This window comes from Passer montanus, unplaced genomic scaffold, assembly GCF_014805655.1.
Source record: "Passer montanus isolate IOZ18808 unplaced genomic scaffold, ASM1480565v1 scaffold5, whole genome shotgun sequence".
NCBI lineage: Eukaryota > Metazoa > Chordata > Aves > Passeriformes > Passeridae > Passer > Passer montanus.
In genome coordinates, this window is record NW_024369929.1 from 5734363 (window position 1) to 5760214 (window position 25852).

General features: G+C 34.8%; 1 protein-coding gene across 4 annotated transcripts in view; it reads left to right on the forward strand.

Moving 5' to 3' along the window:
• The window catches only part of WDR72 (WD repeat domain 72), a 102699-nt gene that overhangs the window by 33980 nt on the left and 42867 nt on the right, over positions 1-25852 (forward strand). For 3 of the 4 annotated variants that reach the window (XM_039723591.1, XM_039723589.1, XM_039723593.1), the window contains 4 exons: positions 1653-1855; positions 17566-18383; positions 21207-21298; positions 22770-22873. In XM_039723591.1, the coding sequence (XP_039579525.1) occupies positions 1653-1855; positions 17566-18383; positions 21207-21298; positions 22770-22873 (1217 nt within the window). The remainder of the gene's footprint in view (positions 1-1652; positions 1856-17565; positions 18384-21206; positions 21299-22769; positions 22874-25852) is intronic. The other variant, XM_039723590.1, reaches the window with a different exon arrangement.

The following is a 25852-nucleotide window of genomic DNA, read 5'->3' on the forward strand; positions in this document are numbered from 1 at the left end:
TAGGAAGAACAATTATTTATTTGAATTTTGCTCATGTTGTGCTCTGAATAATTCACATAATTCTGTGGCATGTTTGAAGTTTGAAAGGCTACTTTACATATATTAAGCCAAAATAATATTAGCTGCGTGACTGTATTATTTCCGAACTTCACTTTGCCAGTGCTGTAGTGCTTTTAAGAATATTTGCTCATGTCCAACGTGAACTGTACAATCATCCTTTGTAGGCATCTGTATACATGGTCTTTTGTTCCTGAAATGTCAGTGCTGGGAGCTCTGTAGACAGTCTAACTATGAAGACCTTTTGGGGAACTTACTTTCCTTTCAGAAACTATCCTGCTCTGTAGTGGTCCCTGGCACTGGCTTCAAGTCCTGGGGAAGAATTAAGAAAATGGCACATTAAAAACAATTGGGGCTGATTCTTATTTCTTTCAGTGTAATATTACAGTCATCTGTGGTGTCCAACTGATTTTTATAGGGGACAGAGAATCAGGTGCCCTGTTTTCTTCTGCTCTGAATTCAGCGACTTTGTTGTATGAGTAGTAGAGGTGATACTGCAGTGAAAAGAAATGGATGAGTTTCAGAGAAATAATTTCAGATAAAGAGATTTTATACACACATATACACACAAACACTTATTGTATGAGATCCCTCAATCCCAGTCCAATATTTTTAGCAGGTGTTACTGATAGAACTTCAATGTTACACATTTTTTTTCTTGTAGCAGTGAAAGGGGAAATTCATGTTGTATTACTTGAGGGTAGAAAGAATTCAAACTTAAGGGAAAAACATTTCATTTTATAGCTGATATTTAATACTTGAAAAACCCTTCAGATGTATTTTATCTCTGATATTTATAGGAAACATGCTATTTCAGCAATTTCTTTTAATTCCTATAGGAAATGTGTAGTATATAATAGTAGCTCATTTCAAGTACATTTAAGCTCAGTTTTGATATTTTTAATGTTACTTATAGTTGAAATAGTATTACTAAAATTACTGGATAAAATTTTTACTAAATATAACTGGGTATAACATCTAGAGGATTTAGATTTCAGAAAGTCACACAAGTGATGAAATAGTCTATGAAACATCACATTCATATATCCCTGATGACTAAGCCACATAGATATTCATGTATAAACCTTCTTTATGTCTGACAACTTTTAGGAATGGAATGAAAAAAAATTGAGCTATCTCTTGCTATTTGTAATCCAGAACACTAGAGGACAGCACTAAAATATTACATAAATGTGTTGTTGTTTACACTGTTAATGACATAGACGCTCTGTGAGGGGTTTGTGAGGAGAAAACAAATTTCTGTTTTGAATTGTTAAGGCAGGTGATATTTTTAGGAATATTTTTGGCTCCCTTTGAAAACCGCATCTCACTCCAAACATACAAAATATCTGGAGCTGCTTGTGGTCTGAGACAAAGTTCCTTGCTGTAGTGATTTCTTTAGAAATTAAGCTTTATTTTTTTATAGTAATAGTGTATAATACATTTTTAATTTTAAAAAGGAGTAATTTGCTTCATCTGTAAATATTTTGTGATTTTTTTTTTTGCTCACATGTTGTGTACTATATTAATACTATGATAGAGATGTGATAGTACAGCTCATTGAAAAAGTTACAACTTCTGTTGTGTTTCTCTAGGCACATTGGAACGGCATGAAACTGGTGACACAGCAAGAGCAATTCTTACTGCTATTGAAGATTCAGAATACTTAGTGGCAGGTGCTCTACTTCCCGTGTCTCAGGAGTCAAAACGAAACAAGAATTCTGGGTACAAACACTGCAGCTCATACAAGCATGGCATAGGCCCTTATCCTGCTCATACAGAGAAGTCTTCAGATAAGGTAAGAGTGAAGAGTAGAGCATTTTTGCAGAGCAATTAGTGGTGATTCCGATTCTTTGCTCTGTCACCCACTGATGAGTAAATGGGATAGTTGCTTGGTTTTAAGTTTATAAAGGCTTCTTCTGGCTGGCCCAGTTTTTATGCCTTCAACCCCATTTCATAGATAAATGAGGAAAATTGGCAGAGTGCCTTATGCAAGGTCATTAGTAGCTAATCTCAAAAGGATTTTCTCAGCCCTTATTACCTGTAGTTAGATCCTGTTTCCTCATGCCTCTAGCTTGTGACTGCACCTGTCAGTAGTACCCTGAGAGCAGCTGAATACACCTTACACCCATTCAAATGTGTGTGTCTTGAGAACAAGCACACAGAGATCCCATGCTGTTGGTCTTTCTCTTATTGCTCTTCTAATGACACCAAAGATCCCTCTTGTCATTCAGAGATAGTTTTTATTGGGTGTGTGTTTTCTCTTAGCATCATCACAGAATACACTGCAAGTGCCTTATTTTTTTTATTGGTGTGATTAAATCAGTACTCATGTGAGGTACTGCACTGCAAGAAAGTATGATCATCTTCAGGAAAGATTTGGCCAGGGAGAGATTCTTTATGTAGAAATATCTTCCTACCAAAATCATTAAACCAACTAATTGAGACTGATGGAGAAGCTGTGCTCCTTCTTTTTGTTTTGAATAAGTAATAGAAGGAAATAATATGCTTAAAGTAGCGTTAGTGTGATGTTAAAACTGAGAAAATGAGTATTGAGGTATCAAATAATGAGAAGATTAAAAATGTAATAGTCATTGTATTTTCTTGTGGCCTAGATAAATCTATACTTTTATCAGTTATTTGTGGATATTTAAAAATTAATATAGTATTTGCTAATGTTAAAACTGGTTTTTATAACTGTCTCTAATACTATCTCAAATTCAATGAGATGGATATTGCCTTTTTCATGTAGGGAAAAAATGGTACAAACCTATTTTATTAAACCCTATTTATGCACCAGGAGATAATATATTCACTGAAGTCTTGATTAAGGTATATCTTAAGGATAGGGCTTTTATGTAGTTTGTTCTTGCTTACCACTTGTTAATTAATAGGTTTTGGGAATTCTGTTCTCTGCAATAAACAGAAGTCATGTCTGCTATTCCTCAACCCTCAATGTACATGGAAGGTATTTTACCACAAGTATTGAGAGTAAAAAATGCTTTCCCTCAATCACACATGGAACCAACCTTCAGAATGGTCTCTGGCCTTTTTTGTGGCTTTATTAATTATAGGAGATGAAGTAGCAGGTATTACAAAACTGATAAAGTACAGCTTGATCCAAGTCCTCACTCAGAATTTTATGTTCTTTTCTTCATTGTATTTTCAAATTTACGTATAACATTGAGTTTCTAATGATTGTAGTTTAACTCTTAATATTTTTCTTTGACCTTTTACTAACCTTAGTCTGATTTCTAAAGTTCTTTTTGATCCCATTTTCTGAAAAGTCTTATTAGCGCGTAATCCTGCTGAGCATGTTGTGGGGCAGATGGTGCACTAGTTGGCCATTGACACAGAATCTGATCTCCCTGTTAGTTTGTTAAAAGGAATAGTTTCTTCTTGCCTTCTTAAATGGGAACAAAAGAAAAAAAGTTTTGGTAGTTCTTTGGTAAGTAGTTTTAGGTATGTCTATTAAATTGAAAATTGCATGGATTTAACAAGGTGGGAGGAAAGAAAATGTGCTGATTATGGAATATGGGAAGAGTTTTTTGTAAACTTTAAAATGTGGAGTTTAACATGCTTTGGGAATTATGATCTTAAATTGGCAGAAATATCACAACAAGAAACCATGGAAATGTAGCATGAGATTTGTAGTGCTCGATTTGATATACATCTTGTCAACTCTGATTTATCAAAATAATATTCTATTGTCATGTTTAAATATTTCTCACTAATATTCTCGTCCAAATGTAAACTTATTAAGAATACTACTGATGTCTCTTAGACTTCTTATGTCAAAATTTCTTTTGTTAGTTTCATGTTCTTTTTTGTCACTACAGACTTGTTAGGTTTGTCTAAATTCATAATAAATTAAATTCTGTATTTGGGAAAACACTTTTCATCCATCAAACATGTGCTGTCCAGTACATTTAGAACTTCTTCCCACTTGCATCTGCATTGGAGAGGGTTCTGTAGATTGGTGTGGGAGAAGTTGGAGCCTAAATGTATTTAGTGTAGCTAAACCTGGGAAAAACATAACAATGGAAGTCCCCTTAATGCTATTACAGAAGCCCAGTGCTGGCTACACAAAAGGAGTGTGGAACTCTGCAGCTTTTTTAACACTGTTCTGTTATTGCTAAATTGATGGCTTGTTATGAAGTCTGCTGTTTTTCTTAAGTTTTGTGCAGAAAAATTTTTGTTAGGTTTTTCAAAAAATTACTCTTGACTCTTTTGTATCATTGTATTTTAGCATCTTGAAATATTCTAGAAATTCAGATCCCATTTAATTAGTGAGAGGACTGTGGTTATCAGACTTCAACATTCCATCCCCTATTAATTAAAACATATAATTCTTACACATGTAAAAATATCACAATTATTAGAGGGTTTTAATATAGAATGAGTGTTTCATTATCAATTTCCTTCCTTAGCAAATTGTGTATTAGAAATTTAACAACATACTAAATTGTTAATAACTTTTCTATCAAAAAACCCCATCATCAATTTTAGCATATATTAAGGAACTCAATTTCAGAAGATTTATGTGACAGGAAAAATGAGCGGGTAGCTATTCTGTCCTGTTGGTATTGTAATTGAGAGTGATCCTTTTGTACAAGGAGTGATCCACATGAAGATTGCAAGTAAAATTCAGCATTTATTCTTGCCATTATTAAATTGTTTTATCCTTCATATTATATTTAAGATGAAAGAAAGTTTTCAAAATAATGGTCTGTCTTTCCTCCATCCTAAAAACTATATATATCCTTACATAGTAGTCCAGCTCCAAAGGCTTTCTTTCAAAACTTTTGCCGTCATGTAAATCACGGATACAAAAGCAGAATGTTTTGATTTCATGGTGTTTTGACCATTTTAATTCTTTTATTGTGCTGCACGTGCCAGTGGGAGTACCAATAACAGATGACTGTGACAAATGCAGTTAACACAAGATCCATATTAATGTTGTCAAATCCCCTTGATATATTTAAACAGATTTTAATTATTTTTAATGTCAAAAGACCCAAAATATATAGCTTAATAGTTCTTCAAGAAAGCTTTACTTAATATGTGAATGTAAAACCTCTCATAAAAATGAAACTTTTATATTGGCCTTAGTCATTGACATAGGGTATTCATCAAGTCAGCAATTTGTGTGGCAAAGTGCCATTTGAATAGTGTATTGTTAGAATACTTATGGTCCACTTGACAAGGGCTCTTGCTGTAAATAGTGCAATTTGACTCCAGCTGTTAAAGAGTGGCTTTGACAGCAGCCAAATAGAATGGAGATGCTTTACTGCACCGCAGAAAAATCAATATTGGGTTCTTGTTCATAGTAACCTGTTTTCTCTTTTTTTTTTTTTCAGATTTATACAAGACTATCTAGAGTTCATTTGTGAAAGTTTAAATATTATTTTGAAAGTAAGGCTGTTTTCTTTCCAGATTAATGTTGGTGGTGAATGATGCTTGTGTTTAGTTAAAAAGTAAAAGGCAGTGCTTTGTGGATATACATAAACGATGTGATGATGCAGCATTATTGCAACTCTATTTATAGGGGTAGATGTTAGGATGTGGGTGCATAAGTTGTGTAACTAATGACAAAAAAAAATGTTCTTTCCTTCCTCTGTTGTTTTTTTTTTCTTTTTGTACTGCTACTGTAGAATCCCTGTCAATTTTCTAAGTATAGGGTTTTTTAAAGCAGGTTTCTTTGTTGCTCTCCCTGTAACAACCCCCACAGATGTTGACAATCTGTAGTGCCATTGTAGATTTTCCTGAAGCATGGTCTTGCTAGTGCTGAACAGTTTTCCAGCAGTATTCAGTGACACAAGGTTGCTATGATACCCAGCCAGTAGCAATAGGTATTGAATCACTGCTCTTAATTACAACAGAATACACACTAGACTGTGCTTATGGTGTTCATATGGAACTAGCTCTCATTATAGCTTTAAGTCATAGTTCTGCTTGAAAATTGGAGCTCTGTGAAAAACTGATTTAAAAAAAAAAATTTGAAATGCTCCAGTGCATCATATGAAGATTTCATTGATGCACATAAAAAGGTGGATGTGTCTGGGAATTGTTTTCCTGATGTTCCAGAAACCCTTCATGTTGGAAAGTTTCCTACCTTTTCAGCTTCAATATTTTGTATATAAGCCTGTGTTAATGATGCACTAATGTTTCTAGTGATTTCAGTAATTAGAATGGTCTGGGTAAAAACAGTGGAGGGAAAAGAAGATGATAGAATCTGTGCAATGGGTGCTGAAGCTTGAACTCATAAATTATACTACTGAAAATCTAAATTAGAAAAGAGATTGTTTTACTGTGCATATGAGATAAGGCAAAGATGGGGGAGAGAAACATTCATTTGTATGTGGACTTGTATATGTATTTTTTGATATATTAATTCAGCATTTCTTAAAATATGTTGTAATAGGAGTCCTTTGGAACTTGATATCCGCTTCCATAGTAGTATACATATTCTGCTCTGAACAAGAATATGTAAAGGCAAGAATGTCCAGAAGTTACAAATAATAAAAGAAATATCTCCTTTGTTGCTGCACATAATAAGTAAGAGGCAAATGAAGACTGTAGGATAATAGCAGCTATTTGTTTTAGTATAGCAAGGGAAGCAATTTGAAAATAAAATTGTTATTGGAAGTCTGGAAAATCACTGCTAGTTAAATCTTACTGATGGAAAAATTGATAGAAAAATGGAAATAAGATACAAGCACAAATACAAAATAATACTTAGCAAATAGGAAATCAGGAGTGGTACCATAAACAATGGTGTCACAGACATGGATTCCTTTAATTTCTTTCCTTTTATAATATTTAGAGCATTATTATGGGGAATTACAGGTCTTGGTGACTTATGTGGATTATTAAGGACAAAGCAAAATAGAAAGTAGTAGAGTATTTCTCCCTAAAGTTAGTAACAGCACATTGATGCTGCAAGGGTTTTGTTGGGTTTTTTTTCCTGAAACTACCTATATTTAGTAGTTTATTAAATCAGCATAATAGGAAAATGAGTGAAGAAAAAAGAACTCAATATATACAGGTGGTTTTTTTTCTCTGAAATTGAGTTGCAAAATATTTTAGTACTACATTTCCTGTGAAATTTTACAATGAAGTATTTTATCAAGGGACCACGGTAGCAACATAACTACAGTGAAGTAATAACTTGGGAGTTATGAGATTAAATGGGGAGCAGTTAAAAAGAACCATGATCCTGAGGGATATTGATAGCTTTGACCACATGCCATCTTTTATGGAAGTTACTGTAGTTTTTAAATTGGCACACCAAGTCAAGAATTTTGATGATATGTGTTTTCTCCATTGATTGCTTCAAAGCAAAATGAAACCAAAAAGTTGCCATTGTGATATTGTAGCACATTTTAATTTTACACGTGTAGATAGCAATTAACACAGGGCGTCATAAATCTAATAATAAGTCTTAACTACTTATTTCAGTGCTTCTGACACTGATTCTTTTCTACTCTCTGACTATATGGAAAGTGACTGAATTAAAACTTCTTTCCCTTCCTAGACAGCTACTGGCACTGTATGATAAAGCTAAAGAGGCTGCTATAGTATCCTACTAGAAATAGATCTAAGGTCAATATCAACAGTCCTTGTGAAGTATTTCATGTTGAAGGATGATTTATTTATAGTTATTAACCTAACTATTGCTGTCTTTTTCTTTTCCTATACCTCTGCCATGCTGCAATTCCCTTCTGTCTCTTGGAATCTTTAGCAAAGATTACATTTTGGTTATGGATTTATACTTATAATTCTCTCTTATGGAATTGGTGTTCATGATGTCATATTTGCCACTTAGGACTGTTTCTTTTAGGTCTGGAGCTACACACACTTTGAGTTTTCCTATCTTGGATTTTACCTTTACTACTTTTGTAGTCTAAAAGGTGTGACTTGCTCTGTAGATCAACCTAATTGGTTTTCCTTCCAAGTGCTCTGCCTAATTCTAAAATAAATCACATTATCTTCGTTTTAACCTTTATATTTCCATGTTGTTCAATGGTGTTTTTTAAATTCTTCATTATTAATTTTATTGATATGGTGGAATCTTTACAGTTCTGATAATCACTTTTTCTATTCTAAACATTAATTCCCTGGCCTCTTATAGTTCAATTAGTATTATTTTAGTGAAGAAAAATACTAGCAAGAATTCAGAGTGAATTCAGTGTGAGACTTTTTGCTAGGTTTCCTCCTCACACATCTATTTTAAAATAAAGGCAGCGACTTTTTCAGAAGTGCATCAACATCTTACATGCAACTTAGAAATGGGAATTGCAGCAAACAAACCTTATGCTGTAAAAGAAAGACTTATCTGCTAGCTTCCTTCTGATAGCTAATTGAAACTCTTATCTCAGTTATAGAGCAGAAATAAAATCCTTGGCTAACCTGTGGTTTGATTTCAAACAAACAAAGCAACAGCAGTGGTTATACGTCTATTGTCTTCATATATTTTTTGGTATATTAATACTCTAATTTATTCCAGTAGTCAGGTTTGGTTCTTGCAATACTTATGGGAAAGGATGAATTAGGAGAGCAGACGCTTGAGAATGTTTGTTTCCAAAACCTGTTATTTTGGAAGCCTCTGCAGAAAGACTGAACAGCTTGCAAGGAAAGAACAGTATGAAATCTATGGGTACAGAAACTTAGCTGCCAGCCTGATGCATCTCAGAATGCTAAAGGATGTGAAGAAAATCCAGCTTGCCTATTCTTAAAATCTCAAGAATGGCACTTTCTAGAATACATAGGATTTTTTGGGTATTGGTTCTTTTTCTTTAGTAGAAAGTCACTTGCTTATGATTTGATCTAGAACTTTTAAGTAGGTAAATTTTCTGGGTGGGACTCTTATAATTCAAGATGGGAAATGCACTCAGAACAGCCCAGGGAAAATGTTGTTTCAGTTGGAGTCAGCACTCAGATATATATTGCTAACTTAATTTTTATATACATCACTCCTTCTTAGGACAAAGCAATATTCTCAAGCTTCTGCAAAGGTCCTGTTGGCAGTATCTCTATGTTCAGCATTATATCTCACAGATATTAGGATGTTCATTCATCCAGTAAATGGTTCAATATGATAATTCCTAAATCTTGAGCCAGCAGTCTGTGGCTTTGGATTGCTGTAGCATTTCTTGTCCAGTTGATGATACAGAAAATTTTGGAGATGTTCCATCTTTTTTTCTAAAGTGCTGAGTGAGGATGGAAATTTTTCACTACTGCACAGCACTGAGCTGTACATATTTCTAAAGATATGGTTGGGAAATTTACTTTTACATTCAAAATAATTAATATATTAAGTTGTAGGCAGAGTATTTGAATATTGAGTGTGTAAATAATACTTAATTTTAAACACCATCTTATTCCTTCTTTGTACCTAAACTTTTCACAGCTGAGACTGTCCATGTCAGAAATGGATGTTAGAGATGAGTGGATTTACAGTTCACTTTTATATTCTTTCTATGAGAAAATTATTAGACAAGGTTTTGTCAAAAGTGTTGTGTTTAGAATTGCCTGATAATGTTCCCAGACAGCCAGAGATATAAATTCCAGAGCAAAGCAAAAGTTGTCTGTAAAAAAGTCATGCATTTCTTCAAATATTTTTCTGAAAAAGAAAGGATAGACTTGTTTCCTAGTGTTGAAAAGTTGTAAAGGATATTCAGGATATTAATTTTACTTGCCTGTTATTCTTTGATGTCTTTTAAAGATTTGTCTCTAGAATCACTTTTATTTTTACCCTTTAATTAAATCCAATAGAAAAGTCTAAGATGAGTGTTACAGCAAGAGAGAGTGGTAACTTGAAAACAAAATATGCGAAACATGAAATTTTCATACCAGACCTCCACACTGAGCAATTCAATAGATGTGTTAGCAATTCTTGGTGAACAATTGAAATTTTTGTGCCCAGTAGATCCATCTGGACTACAATCTGCCTGACAGTGGCCTTCCATACATGATAAAAAGAGGGTTTATTCAGTTGCTTAGACTATTCATCACACAGCTTGAGTCTGAAGACTCCTTGGCTTAATTACTTACATTGTGCCACAGATGCATCAGCAGAGATGCTACAGTTGCTGTTCAGAGTGCTGTGAGGGTAGTAAAGCCTTCCACTGGGACTTAACAAAAGAAAAAAGAAAGATTACAGTGTTGGGAGGAAAGAGGGTGACTCCACTTATGTTGCAATTAAGTTGATAGATAAACACTGGTGCGAACTCCAAAAATACTGTAGCCTTTTCTTCATGGGAGGTGGATTCGTAGGAGGATCTGGGCATCCTCAGTAATACAACCAGAGTTGTAATGAATAGCATAATAAAAGTAATGCAAGGCAAGTTCAAAACAGCTTGTTTATACTAGTTCATATAAGAAAATTCATCATGAATTGACACATTTGTTCAAGTGTGCATTGTCCAAATGATGAAGTCTCAGGTCAAGCATAAATTGCATGTGAAAGCAAACTGGGGCACTACTACTGACTCCAGGCTTGTTACAGATAGTCCTTTATATGTGAGTACTGAGCTATAAAAGGGTAAGTGAATAAGAAAAAAGTTCTGAATGCCCCCATCAAAGGATCCTCTGTCCTATGACTAGGTGAGGTGTCTGAAGGTAAGGAATATTAATGACCTTGGGATAGTGACACTGTAACTGTGATGCTTACCCTATGCAAGAGGCTGGCATTGCTTTCTGGCGGGTAGGCTGGCCTCTTTGTACACTTTGGGAGACCATTGATACTCTTAGTGACAAACTCTTCACATGCTCCCTAAAATTGAAGCTCAGGAGGAGGGCAGAGTTGGACAAGGGTGTGATCTGTGGACTGCTGATAGGAGCTAATATTGGATTAGGAAGTGCATATGGTTTTTATGTGGAGATGAAAGTGTAGCCAATAATTTGCATCCTTTCTTCCTCAGCAGGTTATTTTAGAGATGGTGTATGGTGTATGTTTAAGTGCTATTTCAATTATATACCTGCTGCTTGTAACTATTTTTGAATAAATGCATCTTTGCACATATCCTAGATTGCTTGTCCTTTCAGCAGAGCAAGAAAATAAGATCGCTGTGTATTAGCAAAAAGGTTGTGAACTCAAGAAAGCAGTTTTGCTGATAGGATTTACCTGAAATAAGACATCATTCAATGCTTAGATTATTTTTAAGTTGCAAATACCTAAATGGGATTGAAAGACCATATTTCTATCTAATTGTTAACAGTTCTTCAATCATGACCTTGAGAATTTGAAGTTTCTTTTAGGGAAAACTTGGACGCCGATTTCACATTTCTCTTTCTTACATTTCTTAAAGCCCTTGCTTTTTAAATTATTACATCAAAATTCTAGTCATATAATAGATGAGTGGTGTTCACTCTGTGTCTTAGTACTGTTCCACTGAATGATGTTTGATCGTGTGCTTATTGCTGTGCTGTCATGGGAAAAGGTTATACTAGCTTTTCTTCTTGCTCGTCTTTTAGTGATCAAAGTAAATTACACTTCCTAAATTTGGAAGTGACTTAATGCTAAGTAGATACATAAGTTATATCAAGCTTTTGATTTTATATGTAGAATACACATCCAAAAGATACAATTTCCCAGTAGATAAAGAGGTGTTCCTTTCGTGGCATAGGTTTAAGATGTGATATTTGAAATCTGAGGTTTTTGTGGAATTTGCTAACTATATTTTATGCTCATAAACCAGTTTGAAGCCCCAAACACAATTTCATTTATCTTTATATTCTAAGCTTTATAGAGTCTGCAGAAGTGTCCATCTGTTCAGTCGAGATTGCTTCAAATAGTGAGTGGTCAGAGAGACGTAGCTGCTAAAGGTCAAAGGAGCCTCTTGACCCTGTGGTTCTTGCCAAAGCAATTGGAGCGTAGGACTGATATACAGTTAGATACAGCTTGCTAACGTGAGCTCCACTTTAATTGGTAATGATGGCAAGAATACACAGTAAAGTCATTGCTGAAAGAAAACAAAAAGTATCCAATATAGTAATTTATTACCAGTCAGTGGGTTTCACGCACTGGGTTGTTTTACCCCTGCAGTGGTCAGAGAAAGCAAAAAGGTACTCTAACACTTAACTGAAAATGGATGCCCTGCTGCTATCAGAGATGCATGGTGGTCAAACGATTGCCTGTGCCATTAGCTTGGTAATGTTTTCTCTATTGTAAACTCAGCTCCCCATGTTCTTCCTGTGCATCAGCTGCAGATTGAAGGCTTTCTCGTTTGTCTTCTATTTGTGCTGCCAATCATCAAGCTGCTGTTCACCAAGCACATTTCAAGGAGGCAATTTTTTTTACTCCTATCGACTACCATCTCTAGCAACTGAGGGCTCAGAGGATTTAGAAATAAATGTAATGCTTTAATTTACACTGTTCCAGCCATTTTGTGCATTGTTTATGTATTTATTTGCTGTGACAATTCAAGAGACAGTTACAAGTTTCTTATTTTGCAAAACTATGTATGACATAGATTTATGTTTCGGGGACACATTTGCAGGTACTCTCTTTCATGCTACTATTTTCATTAAAAAGGTTGAAGAGAAAAATATTTTGCAAGAAAAGATGATTTTGTACCTATTCAGTAGTTAAAGATGGATGAAAAATGCAAACCCAAATCCAACAAAAGCTAACACAGGTATTCTTTCCTACCAGCAAGAATAAAACATAATGTAGAATAAAATAGAGTGGTCATTGGTAGTACAATTTAATGTATAAGACCCTTAGGTGTGGTGACCATGCTTCAGCTAACAGTTCTTCAATTTCCACAAACTGCAAATGTAACAGGAGGGTAGGAGTACCTGAAATAGCTTTTACAAGCAGACATGTGATGTACTTATTTTTTGTGAGCCTAGAGCCAGATCAGTGATGAGATGTGATTCTGAGAAGTTATGGCCTCTGAACTTCTGTTGACAATCCAGTGACTGGCCTGATCAAGACAGAAAATTCTCACCCATCTACAAACAAATTTGACAAATTCTGCTACATCCTCTTTCATTTCTGTAGCACGTTCTCTACAATTTAGTTTTTTAAAAGCAATATGTGTACTGTTAATGACAAAAGCTGTTGTTAACTTCATTGAAATAAGCATATTGATATTATCAAACATTGTCATATTTCAAAAATTGTCATGTCAAAATACTTCCTAGAGCCTACAAATATGGTGGTTTTGATGATTTGGTATTGGGTTTTGTTTAAAAAAATCTTGTTTGAAAATATATCATACTATTGGATATTCACAGAACATCTTCACTGAGCAAACAGTAGGGTGCTGGTATTTTAATTATTGTTTGCATTAATTTATTAATAGTAAGTATATTTAATAAGGAAACAATTACTCTTGAAAAGTCTATCAGGTAAGACTTACTCTTTTATCATGACATTCAGTGAGCTGTTGTATCTGTATTAAAAGGCAATGGCCTATTTGCTGTCAAAATATAAAGGTACATATCTTAAAAAAACCTCAAACTCTCAAGGAAATCAGAAATAGAAAATTCCTAACCCCAAGAAAAATAAAACAGCAGTGTGCCTTCTATGAATGAAACAACCTTTCAGTCTCTTTGGCATAATTTCAGGTAAGCTCCACACATCTCTCCAGTCTCCCCCTGCCTAATCTGCCTAAAAATTCCCATTAAAGTTGTTCAACTGCATCTAATATTTTCCCGAGTCTTTGCAGGTGGCAACAATGGATAAAGGAGGGGATTGAACCTGTTCAGTGTTAGTGAATCAAAATGTGTTATTTCAAAGGGGAAAGCTCAAAGGAACAGAATTAGACCCCTTAAATATTGCATAATTTAAAAAACTTATTTATGAGCTATCAACAGGATAGCTCCTACTTAGGGTTTGTACATCGTGATTCATTCTGCAGGCACTGGGAACTTTGGGACCAATTTTCTGCCACTTTTATCCTGCTATGTTTTGGGATAAAGCGAGAGTGCAATGAATAAAGAAGGCCATAAGTCTAGAAGAAAAGTCACATTTAGTACTTCAGGACTTGCTTGGCATAGGATTGGATACTACTTGTGCTATGGGAACTGAGCAACTTCTATTCAGTGGTACCAAACCAGTGTCTAAGTATATTTTGAATGCTGGTGCTGGTATTTTGCTTTCTAAAATTTCTGTCTTGTGATTTTTTTGCCCCTTTATTTCCTTTATGTAAAATGAATGTCAAGAACATTCCTGTCAAATCTGGTTTTGGTACAAAACCCACAATAGAATGTTTCTGGTAAAGAAAGCAGATACGTGGAGAAAGTGCATGCATATAAGGAGCTGAAAAAGTATGGGAATCCCTGTCAGCTAATGGAAGTGTATATTTTAAGTGGAATACCATTCCCAGAACAAGTTGGATCCCAGTGGAAAAAGGCCTTTAGAGATGAGAACGCAGCTAGGTAAAATAACACTTGAATTGTACTTCCCATGAAATTTTTATGTGCTATGTCTGTCCTAAATCTGTTAAAGATAATGGCATGTATTGATGCAGTTGGGGGCCACAGTAAGTACAGCCCCCTGCTGCCCCCTTCCCATAGTCACAGGAAAACTTTTCCTTGGGTGCTGAAAATGAGTAAAGGGGGAAAGATGTAGAGGAATAGGGTTGTAATTTGTGGAGCAGTGATGAATTGCATGCCAAAAAACTGGAACAGGCTTCTGAGAGATGTGTACAATGCCCCAAGCCAGTGAGTGTTTAAGGGGCATTTGGAGAGCCTAGATGGACTAAATGATCCTTGTAGTTCCCTTTCAACCAAAATGGTTTATTCCAGCTCTTGTCTGATTCTGGCTCAAACATCTTCAGTGGCAAGCTGGAGAGATGTCAGGGGATACTGGCCATGCATGGAAAATAGTTTGGCTTTTCAAAGCCTCCCTGAATCTTGCTCTTTCCTGGATATAGAAAGCAATTTCTGCTGTGGGTCAATGACTTTCAGAAGTCTTAGGATATAATATTAGTTTGTAGTCAGACTTTTTGCTTCTTTAAAACTAACAGTAGGCTGTCCATGTCAAAGATTAACTTTAAAACTAGAAAAGGTAAAATATATAATGTAAATATCTGTTAATATGTTTTTCAATACTCAACAAAAGCAGTTTCCAGCTCTCTAGTTTGTAATTAGTTTTATGGGTGTCTCCATTCTCTGTAATCTTCTACTACAGAGAATAGCTTGCCCATAGATCCTAAATGGCATTTTATGTCTAAAGCTTTGGATGCCCACCGTCTTTCATTGGAATGAAATGCCTGCTGCAGAGAGCTAAGATAACTTGGCAGACAGTTTTAGGATCAATGTCAATAAGCTTTCATATTGCCAATAGAACATGAATGTTTATTGTGACTTCACATGCGTCACCAGATATCTCAATGGATTGACATTGTCACTGTGTTTTCCTTTGTTTGGATGCTGATTTCACTAAAGGTTTCTAAATGTTAATCAAGCAAATATAAGTATAGAAAGAGAAAATGATAGGCTAAATAATAATGATTTCAATTAATGTCAAAGCTAGCCTGTGAATTCCAGTGTTTGCATTTCATGGGGTTCTCCCTATATATTAGGAAACATCATAATTAAAGATTATTTTAATCTTAGAACTTAAATACAATGTATTATTTTTTTTAAAAGGAAAGGGATAAAAAACCTGAACAAGCAATTATAATCTCTTACTTATGACTCCCTATGGAGATCTTTAAATGAGATTATGTATTTAGAGTGCATTCTCATCTGGTTGGGAGCATCATTCCCTAAATAACAAAAAACCAAATTGTATTACTGCCCAAAACTAAATAGTCACGTCATAGATTTTTTGCAGTCAATTTTTTTCCTCGTGTTATTTGTACTAAAATATTAACAGTTTTAAAATAGCTAATCCTATAAAATCATAGTTTGTAATGTAAAAGGAGTTAGGTAAGGTGGTCATGAGAAAGATGAGGTAAACAACATTGCATTCCAGCAAGAGCTGGTTTCTGCTCTGTTTACTAACACTTGATGGTTTATTTTGAGATATAACTATGTTAACAAAGTTCTTTGCATTAGTGGAATGCTTTAAATTGTCAAAAGAAAATTAAGAGTGGTCTGGAAAATTCTGTATCATTTGTGATATGGAAGCTGGCATGATGGTTTGCAAAAGTATTACTGAGATGAAAAGTTGCTTCTTGATGTGTCTTTCTGCTTGTGAAGGCTGAGCATGGTGCTGAGAGCATAAGCTTGTTCAGGACAATAAAAACATACCAGTTGTAAATGCTTAAAGGAAAGGGCAGAAGTGTCAACAAGGAGTTTAGATTCCCTCTCTTCTGGTGTTTCCCTGAAGGTGAAACACACTTCTTTGGTAGGTGCTGCAGGATTATGATGTAAGATGTTGTGTCACTGTGTGAACTCATCAGGTCATTTTCAAAGACATCCCTTCCACTGGAGTTTGTTACAGCATAGTGTCCACCCTGTGCCAAGGGCACTGGTAAAAGAAAAGATGTAGTTTTCTTCTTAATGACATTTTCTCATTTAAATAATGAAACTGCAAGGCTAAAATGGAGTAATTTAGTTTTTTGTGAAGATGATTTTGAACATTTCCTTATGTTCAGCTGACTGTTCATCATCATGAAGTTACTTCTACAGTTTAACATGTGATTCTAAAGCTGAGAGCAGCTGTAGCTCTTCTCAAATCTTCTGGTTTCAAAAACTATGTCCTTAGTTCATTTATTTCATTTATTAACAACAGTAATTAGCTATGTGTATTTATTATATTAGTATGTAGAATTGAAATTATGCTTTATAAATGGCCATTATTGTGAATGGGCTTCAAAGTTGGGGGGAAAATTATGGAGAGTTCTAGAAAAGATACAGGTAGGAAATAGGGTGGCACAAGATAGTCAGATGTTCACAAACATTGTAGTAGCCTTTTTCTCTTAATTATTTTCTGCTAAGGTAATTAATTGTGTGTGTGGAGATATATTTAACCTAGGTTCCTTATTGTTCTTGCTTTGTGACTTATCTCAAAAGGAGGTAGCTTTGCATGTTTTGAAATAGCAAAATGTATAGTCTTTATCCCATACAAAGCCCCTATATATATATATATATATATCTCCTATATAGCAAATTGTAAAAAGGCATGCAGACACATACAGACATTCAGGGTTTGCAAGAATCTTGCAGCATTGTAGCATTTACTTCTCTAGCTTTATTTTGAAAAAACAAAGGTTTTCTGTTTTAAAATTTTCCAAAAATCCTTTTAACTTGAAATGAGACTTAGCAGAAGAAATACCAGCCTAGATTTTTTTGCAAAGATACATGCTACTATCTGCAGTATGGCTGTGTAATTGAAGGAGCCTGTTTTATAGTATTTACACACTGATGTCTCTGTGTATCTTAAGCAAATCTTTTTTACTTAAGCAAAACTGAATAAATATAATTCAATTAAATGTAACAGAATTAATAGATTTTCTCTATTCCATAAGAAATTCTATGCTGATATCTTGAAAATTACAAAGAACTGTTGGATTTTTGTTTAGACATGCAATATTTTTCTTTCAGTTGACTGATACCAGCTGCATCCAACAGCCCTTTACTATTTTACCAGCTAAGACAAAATGGAACAATGCAAACTTTCATATTCTCTTATTTGACCTGGAAAAACTTGAGGAACTTCTCTCATCTCAACTCAATGGATTAAAGTCATCAAAATCATTCCACAACCAATACACTCTAGACAGAGCTAAAAGTACTACTGAGAAAAGGGCACTGACATTAAAAAGAAATAAAACTGCTGCCTTTGTACCTCAAGTAGATGGGCAGGAAGAGACTGTTTGTTCAGACCAAGTTCACAAAGATAATAATCCAGCTAGGCCTATGGAAGAAGGTGGTGGCATAAAAAGATGGAAAAAAATGAAGAGTTCAAGAAAGATCAGAATGCAGCCATCAGGAAACATCGATATGAACACTGCAACCGATACAGCTAAACTGCTTTTATCATGTCTCCTACCATGGGGTGTAGATAAAGAAATAGACAATCTCTGTGCAAGTTACCTGAACATCTTGAGGCTTCAGTGTCCTGTTTCTTTTGGACTTGTGTCAGATGAAAGCCACCTCTCACTGATGTTGCCAGGATGGAAATGCACTGATTGTGATGGGTTAGGAGAACATGGAGTTTTCAATTTGTTTTCAAAAAGAGTCCTTGATTTATCAAGCAAATACCTTGCTGCTACTGAAGGACAATTTGGAAAGAAAGATGGACCTGAGAATAATGATTATGCAACAAGGGACTTGGAAACAGTATTTTTCTTATTTAGCAGAATAGCATTAATCAACAGGATAATTAACACACCTTCATCAGTTACAGATGAAATTGAAAGGTGAGTGGATTATTATTATGAGTGGATTATGTTCTCTAATGTCTCTACATTCAAACCCAATTCCTCCATGTCACACTAATGCACTTGATTATACTTTTCTGTCCCAAAACACATGCCTTAAAATAAAACACCAAGCCGATATGTTGATTTCAAAGAACAAATCACAGCAAAGTAATCTCTAAACATAAATTATTGAATTGGTATTATTCCTACTCCAAACCTTACCTCTGAAAATCTTACTAGGTAACACACAGAGCCATGTACCTTTTGGGAAGAGTATCTTCAACAAGTATGTCTCCATATTTTGAGACTCTGCACTCCTTCTGTAGGACTCCGAGATTAGCTCAGTTGGTTAGAGCACAGTGCTAATATTGCTGAGGTTCTGGGTCCAGTCCCTGTATAGGCCATTCGCTTAAGAGGTGGGCTTGATGGTCCTTCTGGGTCCCTTACAGCTAAGAATAGTCTGAGTCTTCTCTTCCTTTGTAGTCATGAAAAATGAAACAAACTTTTCTTAAATATATACTTCTTAAATGAAGCTTATGTTCTTTCTGTAGGACTTTTTCACAGATATTGTTTGAAGAAAAGAAGATCGAGATATAATTGTCTTTACATTTTTCTGTTTAGCAGATGAGAACAGATGCAAGATTTTTTTTCATAAGAGCAAGAACTTGAATTATCCAGCTTCACACCCAGGTTTTCCAGAGATCACTCTTTCCCTTGCAGTTCAAACTAAGTAGAATAATGAGGTCTCTTTAGGCACATAGTGAGATGCACATTAAGCACATTTGTGCTATTTAAACTTCCACTCCCTATAAGCAATATACTTCCTTTGCCATGCAACCCTTGACTTCGCAGATAAATAAAACATAAGAGAGAAGAATAGTCTGCCCTAGTTATACTATCTGAAGTACAATGCCTCCAGTAATGATGGCAGCTCCTGGGAATGAATGCCTCATCAGCCCTTATGTTGTGAGAACCACCTCAAATAGCATTTATGTTACTCAAAGCAAATTTATTGACTAAATGCTTTTTCAGCATTAAAGGAGAAATAACATGCTCAACATTATTTGACCAAGCCAAATAGAGCATGCTAATCAGGCAATGGATATTGTCCATGAATTTTTTGTTGTTTGGCAAACATAGTGATGGTCTGTATTTAGTTTTTTAGGGACAATTAACTTCAGTGTTGGTGATGCTATGGCCCCAAGGCAAGAAGAAAGGCCAGAAAATATTGATCTTGCAGCAAATATCCCACAAAGCTCTAGGCACTCAGCCTCTCTCAAGACGTGCACCATCCTGCAGGACAAATGCACATTTCTCATTTACTTTTGCTGCTAATTGTGTTGCCCATTGGTCCATATTCAATACAAATTCTTACATGAATACTTGTTTCAGGAATCCATCTTGAACATGAATTCCTTTCTATGCAAAAAACTACTTTATGCTGGCCTTCTGGAAAGCACTGTTTTGGAAAGACTTGATGTAACTGAAATTAACGACCATACCAAAATCAAACATTTTTCCCAGACATGCATATCCTGGCTTTGGGACATATATCCTGTAAAATTATAGATATTAAAGTTGCTGCAAGGAAAAAAACCAAAAAAGCCTCCCCCACCCACCCCACCACCTCCCCTCTGAACAGTGGTGTATACTTCTAAGTTTTCTCTAGGATACGTAAATATATAAATCTTTACAAATGTTATTTTGATGAGTTTTCCTTCAAAAAGTACAGTATGTAGCCAAACCTCTTTGGATGGTTGCTTTTAACTGCAGTCTGCTCAAGGGAAAAGAAACCTACATACTGAATTCAAATTCACCACAGTATTTGAAGAAGCAGTTAGTAGGACAGCTCTCACAGCTTGCATGGGTTCTGGTGTTTGTCTGTTGTTATTTTGCACCCTATGAAAATAAAGGAACCTGCAGCAAAATGTGTGAGATCATCAAAGTGGGACAGAGAGAGGAAGAAGCTGGGAAGAAAATATCTTCAACGAATTTGTTTCCTCCTGCTTTTTAACATTTGTGCCTTGAACTTACAGCTCTCAAGCTGCAAGCTTTCAGAGTTGTTTGGTATTGCAAAGTCTTTTGAAATGGCATGACTCACTGTTCATTGTAGTGAATTTGAAAGACAAATATATTAGTTTAAAAATGACACATAAATGTAGTTTTTGCAGGTCACTAGAGAGATTTTTTTAAAGAAATATTTCTAAATTGTGCGAGGGTTTTGAGTGTTTTTTTTTTTTTTTACTTTCTCTGCCATCCACATCTATTGTTTTCAAAGGTTAGGTTGCTGAGTTAGTGACTCAGAGCAAGCATATGTACACCCTAGTCTCTTAAATTGTAGCCATCCACTGAAATCCCAAATATTGTAATGATACTCTAAATTATTTACCACTGAGGAAAAAAAAGGGAAACCTATAAAAAGATGCTTTTAGTTTTCCTTGAACTTTTGTCCTGTGTATTAGGAAAAAACACAAACAAATTCTTTTGTGAAAATGGTATTTTGATTCAGTTCTTTACATATAAATTTGTTTCTTTATTGCAAAATAAAGCTTCACATTTGGCTCAAAGTTTATTAGGCTTAAGTTCCTGCATTTGGATGGGACTTTTCAGTGTTTTATATTTGTGAATGTTTCAATCCCAAGTTGTAGACAAAAGAATGCAAGTGAGAATGAGAGTGAATTCTTCTGAGGAGAAACTTAATTGGGGTTGATAGTGATTGATATCAGAGTACCTATTGTAAAAAACCCCAACCCTACCTTAATACATAAGATTTCTCGTATGCGTGTTCAGGTTTTGTTTAATAGTTTCATATTCTTTAAGTCCACAGAAACCAGAATCTGTACATGACAAATGGCGAAATGTGGAAGACATAACACTTTCATGCCCCAATTTTTATGCAGAATTACCAAGCAGTAAGTATGTCAGTTGGTGGTATTAACTTTTAAGTGTTCTCGTTTTGCATGCTTTTTGTTGCTAAAATATGGAATTGAATTTCAATAATGATAAAAAAATGTTGTTCGTTATGCTGTCCAGTCTACGATAAGAGAAACTGAATTACTCTGTTTCTTTTGTGAATGTCGTGAAAAATGCGTAAACAAAGTGTTAACTGGAATCAATGATATTTTTCCTGTTATGACAAGATGTTTAGTTGAGTTTCTAAAGACACTTTCCAGCAATCAGAAAAACAGCAATGTAATAAGACAAACACTGCCCTCACCCCCTTCCCCCATCTCCCTCATCACCATTACGTGCCCACCCAATAATATATACAGCCCTCCAAGCAAACTGTTGCCTTAGTAATACAAGAGCCATCCTGACTGTTCAATAATGCCTTTAGACTTCTGGCTCAGGGCAGAATAAAGTAATCTGTTCCTGTTAATGTCCCACAGGCCATCGCTCGTCAGTCTTGGCTTTGCAAGCCAGCCTTGGTTTGTTTGCAGATTGTAACTAACCAAAGAACATTTAAATAAAAACCTAAACAGAATATGGACATTTTTCAGTACATATTACCTGAAAAATACAGAATATACAGAATAAGCTATGTTTAGACTGAAAACACAAATTCTTTTACATCAAATCTTGATGCTGTGCTGTGTAGGTAAACCTTAATATCCCCATCAGAAATTACTACCTTTTCTTCTGTGAGTCTAATATGCACCACAACTGTAGAACTTGCAATGACAGCAGAAATGTCTATTGGAAAAAAGAGATGGAACATAAAATCAAGTGACCATAGAAAATAAGTAGAGGAAACGTGTGGAAATGGTGACTAAAATGTTCATTTGTATAAAAATACATTTACCAAGTAACCTAAAAATTCTAAGGTAATCTAACTCATATGCCATATCTCCTGGTTCATACAGTTGTTCAGATTTACAAATTAAAATCTGATCTGAAACTTGCAGATAGCAGAGATTCTAGGAACAATCTGTTCTTTAGCATCAAGGACAGACTGGACAGCAGAGCAGGGAATTCATAGTTAAGTAGTCCAAAACAAAGTATTCTTAATATATTTAGAAAGTTGTGAGTAAAGAATGCTCCATGGGATATCAATTCTGTTTTAAAAAAAACATCAACCAAAATATAAAAAACCCATAAAAACCAAAACCCACAAAAAAACCCAAACAAACAAACAAAAAAACCCAAAACCAATCAAACAAAGAAAACAAAAACAGAAAAAAACCCCAAAAACCCAACACTAATTTAATTTGGGATGAGAATAAATGTTAAAGCAATAGGTTGTTTTAACACCTTGTGCTTATTGTATTGGATGGGAGCACGTTCTAAGAAATTACGTGTTTTCTACTCTTTTCAGGTATGTTGCTGAAAATTTAAAAATGTTAAAATATTTTTTTGTTTGTGTGTTTCTCTATATATTGTCAGTTTATAAACTGTGTTTTTCAGATAAGAGTAGATATCATTCCCCAGACTTTGGGAGCATTTCATTGCTGAAACTCATTTGTTGTTGGAATGACCAATCTGTAAAGGTAGGAAATAGCCTGTGTCAGTTGTAGCAATGTTATCCTTAAGTGCCATTTGCTGTAATTTAGTATTTGGAATCAGTAATGTGACCTAATAGTTATAATTTATGGGGAAACTATCACATAAGTCATGCCATTCAGGTCTGTGGAAAGCAGATTATTATTATAGTATGAAGTATGCCTTAAAGTAAATGTTTAGATGTGATAAAGTAACTCTCCTACTAATCTTTCATCTAGGTGCTCTTATTCATAGCATTTATTTAAGGAATGAGTTATTTTTTCTCTAGCAACCATATGTAACTTACATCAAAAATGCCATTTTTGGCTCCAGGAAAACAAAAGGCCAAAATAAGGACAGTGTCCTTTATTAATGTATTATTGTAAAAGAAACTGAAAATGCCTTAGTGAAGAGCAAAAATCCTGAGTCTTTAATTATTACAACAGTCTTTAAGAACAACTTGCAAGTCATGTAATTATGGGTTCTTCAGGTCAGATGATTCTCATGCCTATTATTAATGAAGAATCTGAAGTCTTGAGAGATAAATAACTTTTTGAGAGTTGACAGGCAGCAGTGAAACAATCTAAGCAGTGAAATCTAGAGACAATTTTTCATTTTGGAAATATACATTTAAATAAAGCTGTGTTGTTGTTTGAGTGAGTTAATATTCAGGGATACAAAACTCAAGATGTTATACTCTGACAACAATGGATTTCATTCCAGAAAGGGGAAATACCTGTTACAAATCTAGTTTATGATATTACTTTTGAAATTGAATGCAACTCTCTGCTACTTCAAATGCAAAGCATATTTTCCAGAGCTGAGTTTTGCAGGGGTGCTTCAGTAATAGTCCCCTGTTCTGTTACACAAAAATAGTTTCTGCAAATATTCACATTCAATTGATTCCAACATTTCATCTTGAGCTTATCAGTTGTTTATTATATTCCTACTGTCTGCACATCTTCCATATTACTTCTGAATTCTTTTTCATTCCCCTTTCTCTTACAATAAGTGTTTTTTCCTTTCCTTTTCAAACCTCAATAACTGCAGTTGTCATGTGGAATGCATAAAATCTCTTACTGACCTGGTCAGCCACTGGAACTCTTCAGAGAGTAGTTAATATGTTTATGAAGTTGTGTTTGTAGCATAACTGATTATGTGAGATCTAGTTATTTGTATTTTTGAATCCATTTAGCAACTGATCAGTGTACACAATGATACTGGTCTCATCTAGCACAGGAGGTTAGTGTGCAGAAATACAAGGTATAGAATAAGCTGTCTCACACTTTTTAATCTGAAAAGACTTTAAATGTAAGACACTGAAATTGTCGAGCACTGCAAATATCATGCTCTCAATGCTTCTCAAATTTTAACGTGCTCAGCTACAGCATGCAACACTAAGCTTTGATAACTCACTTAGTAGCACAGATTTTAGATTGCTTGCCACCAAAGTGCCATAAAACATTTAAGATTTAAAAAAATGTTGGCAGTAGGTATGAGATTTAGTGACCAGTAGTTTATGTGAAATTATAGTTTTTGTTGACAATAAGATGGTTTTGTTAAAACTTTTTGTGCTATCACAGTTTAATGCCCAATTTATTAATTCTGAGCAGCCTGATTAAGCACTCATGTACGTTTACCAAAAACATCGCTATTTAGTCTGTTTTTAAAAACTTTTTTCTATTGTGATCTTCCATGAAGGATACTGACTCCCAGACATGACCCAATGGAGTTACCAATTATTTCCTCATCACCTTACAGCACTGTAACAGATCCTGTGCAAACAAAGAAAACTGAAAAAACCTGCTGCTGATTTTTTATTTAGGGTCTATGGACTCATTGAAGGCTGTAGGGAGGTCCTTTATGGAATCAAATGTTAAAAATGTGTATGTTTTTAAAATATTTTTTTAGTATTTTCTTTCCCCCAGATTATTTGAAAGGAAAGGTCATCTTCATCTGTTGTCGTTCTTTCAGATAAAATATTACCATTCCTTGCCACATTCCCATCCCACCCAAGAATGACTTGTGTGTTCATGTTTCTAGATAGGCATATGAAGAAAAATATGTAGTTCAGTAGAAGTATCTGGACAACTGTCCTGACAATTACTGTGCAGAATTAGAGTGAAGAAGACTGGGTCATTCAAGTTGATGTTCTAATGTGTATTTTTGCCCCATGATGTGACTCTGTTATGGAGGCACCTGGGAGGCAGTTTCTGCAAGGCTCACACCTGTAGAGGTTATGGCCTGAGCAATAACCAGGAGTGGTATCTATTGACTTCTCTCCTTAAACACTCTCATCACAAAGAGAATAGTAATTCTTGCAAGTAATTGATAAAGTGTAGAAAGGAAAGCCAGGATAATTCACTATGGATGTAACAGTACAACTTATCTCAACTATTGTTCACTTGTCTTTTTTAATTACTCTATTATTGCTGCTTCAGAGTCAAACAATTATCTTTCACTTTTAATATCAGTATTTATAGGTTGACATATGCTATTTATACTTCCTCAGTCAAAGAAGCAGCATCATTTGTCACATTTAACAATCCAAACTAAAAAACACATTGTATTTTCAACAGCAATTGCAATTATGGGGAGAAAAATGAAAGTATATATAGTCAATGAGGTAGCTAATTTATATCTAGAAGGACACTAAAGATAAAGTGGAAGTGACCAGAGAAAATGAAAGGTACGCATGTAGATTTGTTACATGTTAGAAACACGAAATGGTACTGGAGATGGTTAAACTTGGTGATAAGGGTAGATGAGGTATATAAATTTTGGAGTAAGATTCCATGAGAAGAAAAAACTATAAACATGAGACCACACCAAGCACTGTGGAAATGCAGTGTCAAGTAACATGCAGAGACAGCTACAGATGCCTCTACAATAACATCATGTTGTGCCATTTGTTACAGTTTTTTGCTTTAAGATGCTGCCTGGCATGCACAGCAGTGGTACAAGTAAAGAGCATCTGATCCAGATTA